Source organism: Liolophura sinensis, chromosome 1 (genome assembly GCF_032854445.1).
Source record: "Liolophura sinensis isolate JHLJ2023 chromosome 1, CUHK_Ljap_v2, whole genome shotgun sequence".
Taxonomy (NCBI): Eukaryota; Metazoa; Mollusca; class Polyplacophora; order Chitonida; family Chitonidae; genus Liolophura; species Liolophura sinensis.
This window is the reverse complement of record NC_088295.1, coordinates 18,003,379-18,014,412: the sequence shown is the minus strand read 5'-3', so window position 1 is coordinate 18,014,412 and position 11,034 is coordinate 18,003,379. Positions and strand designations below refer to the sequence as shown.

At 37.7% G+C, this 11,034-nt stretch overlaps 1 protein-coding gene across 1 annotated transcript; it reads left to right on the top strand.

Moving 5' to 3' along the window:
* The first annotated feature begins 141 nt into the window (after positions 1-141).
* On the top strand, positions 142-8,532 carry LOC135475870 (HUWE1-associated protein modifying stress responses-like). The gene is made up of 4 exons (XM_064755819.1): positions 142-462; positions 2,100-2,171; positions 3,765-4,073; positions 6,590-8,532. The coding sequence occupies exons 1-4, from the start codon at positions 267-269 to the stop codon at positions 6,787-6,789; spliced, it is 777 nt and encodes a 258-aa protein (XP_064611889.1). The 5' UTR covers positions 142-266; the 3' UTR covers positions 6,790-8,532.
* The last annotated feature ends 2,502 nt before the right edge of the window (positions 8,533-11,034 follow it).

Genomic DNA, 11,034 nt, shown 5'->3' with positions numbered 1-11,034 from the left:
GCATTTAAAAGAACTTTAGATAATAAGACGAGTAAGGAAATAACTTCTTGATCTGTTGTTTTAGGAGAAATCGGTTATTTCCGTTCCGAATTACTCTTGTTGCGCCTGCGTGGTGTTCTCTTCCGGATTTAAACAGGGAATAGAAAAAGAATACGAGGAGGCCGTTGAAAGGACGGACGGCAGAAAAAGCACAACATCTGCCAAAAAACTGACTACGTTCCCGTCCAAAAACACCTAAACATTTAAAGGAGAGGATTGATGATAAAATGGCCGAAGATAAATCTCAGGATGTGGATCAGAGTGGTGAAAATTGGTTAAGTAGTTTTGAAGAAGAATGTCTGGAGGATCTCGACAGAGAGCCAAACATGGAGGACAGAATTCAGGCAGAAAGAGAATTCTCTACCCAGAAGCTTTGGTTAGGTTTTCAGAATTCTGCCTCTTGTATTGCTCAGTTGTATAAAGGTGAGAATTATATTCAAAGTTAGAATTATTTACTATTCAAGACCTATTTTGTACGTGTTTGGTAGTATGAAAGTGGGCGACTGTGGGTGTGTTTATGGATTCATTTATGTTGAGGCCAACCCTTGTCATAATTTTTGGTTAATATAACTTACCGTACTTAGTTTTGTTAATTAATTAACTTGAAGACTTAGTTTAAATGTCAGGGTCTCCATTAATGCATATCCAAACGGATGAGCTGGGAAGTGAAATTTTCAGTTTATCCATCAATCAGACTCATTCTGACAGAATTACTGACTTGAGCCATTCACAGTTTGTTTCCTTTTATCTAATACCCCTAGGATTGGATTTCATTATTTTCTTGTTTTACTGAAATTGTTACGCAAGGTAAGACTGTAAAACAATGATAAAGAAAATTGTAGTGTTGTGGACAACAAATTATTGTGAGGGTGGAATCTAGAGTCAAATGTCATTAGCCTAACCTGACCCGTAGTGTATCTCAATGGACACGTGAAGTCAAATGAAATCTTCCACAGTGGGTGACATTTACGTTGAAAAAGCTGCCTACATTTACATTTATTGGGAGTTGTAAAGACTAGGGTCATATTTATGTGTTGATTTTTACTTGCTTCTGGCATCACTTTTTTCCCCGCTGTCATGCTTTTACTGATCTTTCAGTTGTTAAAATTGAATGGGGAGATGTTAAATTTGCATACAAAGAAAAACTGCATAAATAAGACAGTTATCATTCTAGTTTCTCTCACATGTCACTGTCCTATATGAGATTTCTGCACTGTATTATTCGCGGTTTATACATTTTTTTGAGATTTTGCTTCATTTGTTGGCAAATGCTCTGGATTCAAACTTCCATCAAACAGCATGTCAGGTCGGTAGCTGGTTGCTCATACCACTGGAGTTGATGTGCTAGAATGTGGTTTTTAGACATTTTTAAGGAAGATGAACATGGTAAGGGTTGAGTGCGAAGGTGTGTGTGTCACATACCTTTGTCATTTGGACTACATCTGAAAATGGTCTCCTCCATATTTGACCAGCATTATTCAACAAGTGACGTAAGTAGTGATGTAGAAAATGGCATGTAAATATAACCGTAGTCTTTATATGGCCCATTTATTCAAGTAATTTCTCATTTTGTATGGCTGCTAGAGGAGACTGCTGGAAGTTATGACGTTCATACTGCTACCCATTGTTTGTGGTTGACCCCTTTTCCAATGTTACATAATGTTAAAATGATACATAATACGTGTAGCATAATCTTGGAAAAAAAAAAAAACTCACAAAGTGCATTCAACACAGTTCATGGTTTCAGCCATTCAGGTTGTTCACAGGGAGTTGGAGATCTTAGATAACATGGACCTAAATTGATTACATTCCTAAAAAACTTATTTTTTCTCCCCTGAGATAATTTCGCTTTGTTTTAATACACCTCCATCAGTCTCATCGCATGACCAAAGAGATCACTGATGATTGGCTCAAAGCATGTATGGCATCACTGCAAGACTGAACATCAAAATCTTGACAGTGGCAAGAAGGCAGATTATTCATCTGAATGAATGAGTGATATTTCGGTGGTTTTAAATTTTTTATTCATTTAATTTGTATTTTCTTTCTTTTTTTGGCAGATCGCTACCAAGGTTTGTCTCTGTGGGTCCCATTTCAAAATTCTGCTGCATCAGTAACCTCAATGTATAAAGGTAATGAACAGTAAATAGAAGGGTTGCATGAACTACTTTTGGTAGCCATATTGGAGTCCTTCAGCTATAGCAGCCCATGTCAACATGACTCCAGGGGCCTCCGTGGCTCAGTTGGTTAGCGCGCTAGCGCAGCATATTGACCCAGGAATCTCTCACCAATGCGGTCACTGTGAGTTCAAGTCCAGCTCATGCTGGCTTCCTCTCCGGCCGTAAGTGGGAAGGTCTGTCAGCAACATGCAGATGGTTGTGGGTTTCCCCCGGGCTCTGCCCGGTTTCCACCCACCATAATGCTGGCTGCCGTCGTATAAGTGAAATATTCTTGAGTACGGCGTAAAACACCAACCAAATAAATAAATAACATGACTCCAGTATGGTAGCCATATTGGGAATCCTGTAGCTACAGCAGCCCATGTTAACATGACTCCAGTGTGGTAGCCATATTGGGAGACCTGTAGCTATAGCAACCCATGTTAACATGACTCCAGTATGGTATCCATATTGGAGTCCTGTAGCTATAGCAGCCCATGTTAACAGGACTCCAGTATGGTAGCCATATTGGGAGTCTTGTAGCTATAGCAGCCCATGTTAACAAGACCCCAATGTGGCTACCTGGCTATTGTTCTGCCAAGGTGATGACTTAGGTACTCTAGTTCTGAGAAAAAGTTGACTGAATTTTGGATGCTCTGACCATTAGGCTACTAGGTTGTTTCAGATAGTAATACATGAGCTAAAGGAAAAAAAAATTGAATGCAACTATTTTCATTTTTGGCGCATATTTGCAGTCTTGTAATTAGAATGCCCATTTATGCATAATTTGTGTCTGCGCTAAGGAGTTTTCAAAAGTTTCTGCAGATTCAAGTGAGGGTCACTATGTCAACAAGCCAGGTGGAGGGCATATAGATGGGCTTAGATCCCCACTTCCTGTAAGAGTTTTGGAGCTCATTAACTGTCTAGCTGACTGGTGACAGTTGACAAAGCCTTGCATTTAAGCTACCTTTACCTCAAAAGACGAAAAAACTTATTTGTACCCATACATATTAGAACTTGATACAAACTAAATACAGATTTCAAAAACATTACATTTGAAGACATTTTTGAATTTAAAATTTGATTATTTCCAATGATAACAGGTAAATATAATATTTGTGTCTGATATTTGTGGATTTGTTAAGGGCGTTTATAAATGCACAGTTCTTATGTTTGTGGACAGGTTTGTACAGTTAATGATGTGAACCGTATTTCTGACACCAAGACCCTAAATTATTTCTTAGAAATCTGGTAACATTCCATATTCAATGTATGAAGAAACCTGTTTGATTCTTGAATAATAACATTGAGATCCTAATAAAAGTGTGTTGCTAAGTTTCTTTATACTTTTGAAATCAGAAATCATTGAATTCAAATGTGTTTGCAGTCGCTGAATTATTTTACTGTAATATTTTTACACTCTAAATTATTTTACCAAATTATTACAATGTTTTCCTGCTTTTACACCTGTTAACATGTGTTCTATACGTGAATTACAATCACAGTGTAGTTAGGTGTTGTAATTTAGTAGCTGTAATTTCATAGAAATTTTTTTTTTCCAAACAGACAGCCTAGAAACTATGAAACGATGCATGGACTTGGGTTACCAGTATGGTAGACAACACAGAAATAAAGATATTGTATCTTGGGCAAAGAAGAAACGTCGTCTCATTCGTCGCGAAGATTTGTTAGGTTACATAGCTGGTCGAAGTCCCCCTCATAGGAATCGGCTGTCATCAGCTGTGTCGAGGCCAGTATCCCGGTTACAAGTCGACAGAGCTTCCCCTCGGCTACATGGAGCTGTCGGAGTTGAGGTCCTGCCAAATTCACCAGAGCCAGATTTACAACCATTTAGGGATGCTCTTGTCTTGCAGGGTAAGTAGATTGATGGGTATTCTGTCTGCCCATTGATTCCAGCCGTAGACATGAAATTTGCACATTCTCCATCCCTGGCCTTGGTGAAAATAAGCAGTTGACGGCACTCATAGGGCCATAGTGTCCGTTGCAGGGCACTTGTCTTCCATCAACATGGTCATGTGTGGAAATGTCGTTTAAAGAAAAGAACACATTTGTGCAAACTATAACTTAAATGAAAGAAGCTCTGTACAAATTGTGTGGAATTGTATTTTTTAGATTTTTTAAAAGTTTTCGTGAGAGAGAAAAACGGTTTTGAACATCGTCAGTTTCTACGAAATCCATCGATTCGAGACACATTGATGTGGTTGAGGCACATAGATATGTACGAGGCCTTGCCATGTTTTAGGTTTTTTCCAGTGAAAAGCTTCCTTTCCTCCTCTTGAATATTCATTATGATGTCAAGGTGCTTAAGGTGTTACTCTTAACATATGATTAATGTGCCTTCCAGCCTCAGCTAAATATACGTATGACATGTTCTGAAGAGATTTTATTTAACTGACATTGTATGACATTGAACAGCAATCATATAAACAAATAGTGTTGAGACTGTCAGTGACAAAAGAATAAAGTATTGCTATTAATTATAAACCCTTTGGTGTCTGGGGTATGCATAGGTTTAGCCAGGGGGTGTCTCAAACGCCCTCTCCTGACAAAATCGAGAGAGAGAAAGGGAAAACAGGAGAAAATTGGAAATGAGACTGCCTCATTTCAAATTCTGGTTAAATCTATGAGGGTACAGCTGTAATATTGCTGATGTGGCATTAACCCATAATCAATCCCTCTGAGCCCTTTGGATAACCAATTTCCTAACTAAATAACATGATTATATTGATTGCTTACCTAGCACCATTGCAAATTACATTCTTGCTTTATATGTATTCAGGATGAAATTATATTTTTTTTTCTTCAAGTTCTTGTTTAATGTTGTACTGTAGAATTTTTCTCTTATTCAATGGTGACGAGTCAGTTTCATGGCTATAGGAAACTGGAGTACAGGTGTAAACCATTGACTTGTGGCAAGTTACTGAAGACTATTCTTACATGTGACATACGTTACAGATATCCATACCATATTGGTGGAAAACTATTAGTCCATCAGCCACATAGGATTGTGCAAACAGCCACATAAACATTGTCAACCTCTTGTCACCAACGCCTTGAAGCAGTGAGCTAGAGAAACTAGAAATACCCTGTCACAGGCTGGGTTTGAACCTGCACATTGTATGTCTTATTGGATATTCTAGTAGTTTATACATTAAGGTTATTCAGTCATACTTTTGACACATCACACAACATTGTCAGACTTCAGATGGTTAATACTCTTGACTGTTGTAATGCATGGCAAACCCTTTCATTATACTGCTTTGTCACTCCCCAAAAATTAAAGGCATAGCCACAGTTTGTCAAGTGTTAGAAAATACCAGTTAAACTTTTGCATGTAAACAAGTTTATTGCATATATTTTCTTCCAAAGAAACAGTTATTCTTGTAGCCATTAATATACATGTAGTTCTTATATCTGTTGAACTAAAGTGAATACCATGCGAATTTGAGAACTCAAGTCAGCAGATATATTTATATCTATTCTTGGGCATATTAGAATTACACAACACATATGTATCTGTAGTCAGTGAGGCGTGACTTGGATTTTATACAGTTCAACATGTGACAAAGGAGGTTGACGTTCTCGCCGTAATAGAGCAGGCAGTAGTAACAGGTTGTTCAACAATGTATGTCTAGTTTTACCAGGCTTCTGCACAGGGCTGTTATCCTTTAAAGACTGTCTTATTTTTGATTCATTGCTTTGACATAAAAAAACAAGTGCAGATTTTATATGTTTGACATTTTGCTGCTTCTCTTCTTAACCACATGGATGTTTCAGTTACCTTAATTCTTCAACCTTTTTAAACGCCTCTGCGATCAGTATCTTTAAACATTCTGTGATAAACTTGCAGTGTAAAGAAATAATTTGGACAGTTGTTTTAAGTGATGCAAAAAAATCATTTTGGTGTCATTTTTATAGTAATTTTGTGCAAAAATTACGCTCAAAAAAGTGCTTTAGAGGTCGAAAAGTAATCCATACTTGAATTTTAATATTGCAATGTCTATAGCCTTTGAACACGCCAAAGGCTATAGACACTTTGTACAACCAATTAGACAGTGATGGCGTTACATGTTGTGTTCATAAATACAGAATTTATTGGGATGAGAATTTTCAGCTTTCCAGGTATCTGCTGATTTTAAGGGAAATCAGGTTTTTCAAAATATATAATCTTTGACCTAAATGGCCAAAACTTATTGTTTTACTAATGAGTGTCAGCTAGTAGAAGAAATTTCAACTGGTTTTGGTGACACTTTGTGCTCTCCATATAGGGTAAGAGACAATAGGTTTTATATCTGTTCACACTGAGTTGAAAAGAAAGTTAAGATAATTTATTTTTACTGCCATTAATCAGCTGAATGTTTTCATTTCAGGTCTGAATGGAGCCATGTCCAATGTAAGTGTGGGCTACCTTCCACATGGCAGCACTGGAGCAAGTGTTAGGAATAATAGTGATGAATTGAACTGCTTTATCCTTGAAGAACTCTCTAGATGTTGTGAAGGAAGGAAAAGAAATTCCTCAGCTGATGTAATGATGGACTCACCTGCCAGAAAGCGCGGCAGATTGACATAGTCCCAATGAGAAGTCCCCCTCCCCGTTTCCTGTGCCAGTGAACTGGTTACTGTTGAAGACTTGTTCACTACTTCGTTCCATGTACAGACATAGTTCCACTTGTAAACAGCAATTTTCTGTGATCCACTGTAAGCAGCCCTGCTATAATTGCCACTCAAAGTCTGCTTTTGATATGGCCTGGTTGTACTTGTGAGTGATTAGCTACAAATGTTGACGAAGCAGAGCTAGGCTATAGCTTATCGGGATGAACTGACCGTTTAGGTCAGTGAGCTGTTGCTTCTATTACCAACTGAACTTACACTAAGCTTTTTTGCTGGTGACATGCTGAACGTAATTCCTTATGTCTGCCATGGCATACTTGGTGATTGTTGTGATCAAGCTCAGTGGATAATCTGTAGACAATTTTTAAGAAGGATAGTAAGATTCAGTTGTTACCATTCTGTTATAATTTGCTGGAACTGCACTGTTTCAGGATTTAGGCTTTAATTCACGCTGTATGTAGGCTATAAAGCCACTAAAGTAACCCCCATGAAACTGTCTGTGGTTTGTTGACCCTAACATTGAGTGCATTTATGATATTTTAAACATTCTTCAGTATAGGACTGTACAATGTTTAATAATGTAATAACAGATCTGGTGTCAAATTCATCCTCCAGGTTCTTTAACATTAGACAATACGCATGAAAAGGAGGTTGTATTAAATAAGATAGGAGTTCAGAGCATTCAATTTTTTTTTAGTTTAATAATTTTGGTTTTTTCAGATGGTGATTCATTTTCCTTAATAAACTGAAATCATATTCATGGATGAGAAACTTAAGTATAAATTAAATCTGTTGGAGGCATATTTTATTCATGGTCATGCTAATTTTATGTTTAAAGGGTGTTCTGATTTTAACTACCCATATATGTACGTTTGAAAGTAAATTAAATTGATAGAAATGCGACATTTAATACCATCTTTAGTGAGAGGTATGCTGTATAGAATAGCTTTTGTTCGTTTATCTAATGACCTGCGGCGTGCACATCATCTTTAGTTCTATAAACAAACAAGATATTCACTTTTGTGTAAGTCTATGCACCTAACTTTCTAACAGTGAGGTGATTGAAGTGATGGATATAGAGCTATTGAAGTTATGTTGTTTTCGGTACTGCAAAATCATGCAGTTACATTTATAACAAAATTTAAGGGAACCAGTGTTATGAAACTTGGAAATATGGTATATTCATGTATTCATTTAACACATCATTCCTGTGTATGTGCTGAGTTTTCAGTAGGTTTTAATTGTTTACGAGAACTGCACTCCCTTGTTCTATAATTGCAGCTATGCACCATATGTCAACTACAAGTATCGGAAAAAGATTTCTGGTGATACTTTAGGGGTAAATGTGGGATAACACAATATCATATATATATATATATATGAATGCCTTGTCTTTTCAAAATAGGATTTATCAGATGTCAGAGTTCAGCCCTACAGTCAGCAGTTGAATGACTTCTTATTTGTTGACAGTAATTTGATTTCTATTTCTGATCATTATTTTAATGTCCCCACTTGCAATTCTTCAACCTTATGGATGACTGGTACTCAATAACATTGTCACATCTGGTAATGTTCCTGTTGATTGTCTGCACCTGATAAGGTTGTTCAAAACTGAGAAATGTACAAACTATTTTATTTATGCTAATAAATGAGATGCTTATGTTGGTAGTAAAGACTTGTTACCTCAGATGGGTAGCCTATTTCACACTATAAGCCTTCTGTTCAATCACTGTCAGAATTTATGGTCTCCTAAAACCCAAAGTGACAAAAGTTTCTGGTAGAAGTCAGTCTGTTGCAAGGAGTACCTTTACCATGTCATTTATGTATAGGCACATGTGTACACTATTGTTTTTTTGTGGGAGGTAGGGGGAGAATGGCGGTACATATGACTTATATGAAATTGTTGACTGAGAGAAATGTGCAGGTCAGTTGTTTGGCACTTCTGACATTCCACGATTTGGGTAATGCACAAAGACACATCGTTCATTTCATCAAAACAGGGACGTTTTGGTCTTGGGCTAATATCCAATCTTTGCAATTTTGCCAGGTCTCTTTAAAAAAAAATATAATTGTTGCTGCCTCACTTCGATATGCTAGAGCAAGGAAACCGGACTGGTTAGCCCAGTGTCCGTATAATGTGACTGGGTGTGGTGTCATGTCTGGTGTCTTCGGCATACTTCAGTGGTGACAGCACTTTGCTCTGCTACAAAAAGACACGCGATATGTGCACACACCTAATGGATATATAGACGCACCTCCTCCTCGTCATATGACTGAAAAATTGCTAAGTACAACGTAAAACCCAAAGCATACATACATTCTCTATTTTGATACTCGCCCGAACATCCAGTCTAAGGATGGCTTATATTTACTGATGCACGGAAACCGCTGCCATTCTTTGCCCGACTTGAGCACCTGATTATGACATTGTATCCGTATTCAGCTACCCCGTCGGCAAAGCTCGCTGCATACGCAATACTTAATATCCAAATCCACTTAATACATGGCCTGTCTGCAAACTAAGGCATTTATGCACCTTTTGCAATCATTGACACTGGCCTTTGTTCGATGTTTCCTCAGATAATTTCAGTCGAATTGGAAAACAAGGTCTGCTTTGAGCTAATCACCGCATGTTGCCGTCTACCCGACTGACTTAAATTGGTACATGTACGTCAATTACGCTGACGTCTATTAAGAATCTGACATGTAAAAATATATCACAACATTATTTAAGTATTCCAATCTATAGAACAGCTCGGCACGCAAAGGTGGACAACAATGTTGTTTTGAAAGCTGATTGTTGAGTGAAGTAGAAGTATGAAGGACCAGATGCTTTTAAAATGGCAAGAAATTGATGCAGTGAGTGCGATTTTTTTTTCTTTCACCACCTAAACGTCAACCACATAGGCGCATGTGCCGTGAGCGAAAACAATAGCTTCATGCGTTTAACGAAGACGATCTGACATTTGTCAGTAGGGCACGAAGGCGAGATATCATGGAATTACCACTCATATGCGGCAAGGAATTGGATAAAAATTGTCCATAAGACTTCGGAGTGCTTATCGGCTGTGAACTAGACCTTACCTACTATTAAAAGTTCACAGCCAATTTCTTGGCTAGTTTGATACACACATTTCATTTTGCCCTCCTAACTCTGCTACGCCTTAAAATCTGCCAAGCCTCAGACTTAAATCTTCATAGTTATCCCATTACAGTAATTAATATCAAAATTCGTAATTTATATCAAAAGGATTATGGGCGAAACTGCTCATTAAGCTGCATTCACACTGTAAGGCTGTCATACTGACTTGTGACATGGAATAATCTGGTGAAAACAAAATGAAGGCTATTTCTTACAATTTGTAGAATTCAACACGTAGTACGGCGTGAGCATGGCTTATGAAATAGAGCTTGTGCTATTTTCATTCTGCACCTTCTTACAAAAATATCACCCCGTGTGAACATGGCAGTAGGCAATATCAAATCCTGAATCTTTGTATCTGCATGAAACTCATTTTCTGAGATCTGGGCAGGAAAACTGCTGGCTGGTAATGATTAGGCCTACAGTATGGAAGCCAAACAAAAGGGGATTGTGCTTATCAGATCAAGTCAGCAGTTAAAGTTGAAGTAATTGGATGTATGTAAACATTTGTTACAGTGTCCTGCTATGGAAGCTATACGGTAACATACCCAGAAGTAAATTCCATCCAGCAGATGACTGGATGTTTGTTTCAATCGTTATCACCAGGCAGTACACCGAGACAACAGGCCCATGTTGCGGATTGTGGTCTAAGGGAGATAACGCAATAATAACTGGGTATCAGAGAATGACCTCCCCTGTCCCAAGAAATTTGCCTGATGATAAGTGCTATGCAGGATAAAAGTCCTTAAGTAAACAAACCCAAAGAAGAAAAACCATAAAAGTGGTTATTCCCCAAGCAAACTGCCGTGTTATGTTGTTAAACATGTTTAATTCAAAAGAAACAAAGCTACCCTTCTGCCAGGAATCCATCGCAAAATTCTTCCAATGACCTGGTGTTTGAATTGCTTTATGATACAAAGGCGTGTACACCTGTGGAAAATGTCAAACTTTTAAAACTAATTTTAGAGAAAGTTTTGGAGATGATGTATATTGAACTTAGAAAAGGTTTATGTTGTACAGAAAAAGGTTTCTCTCGCCGCTAAGATTTGTTGTAGAAAAAAC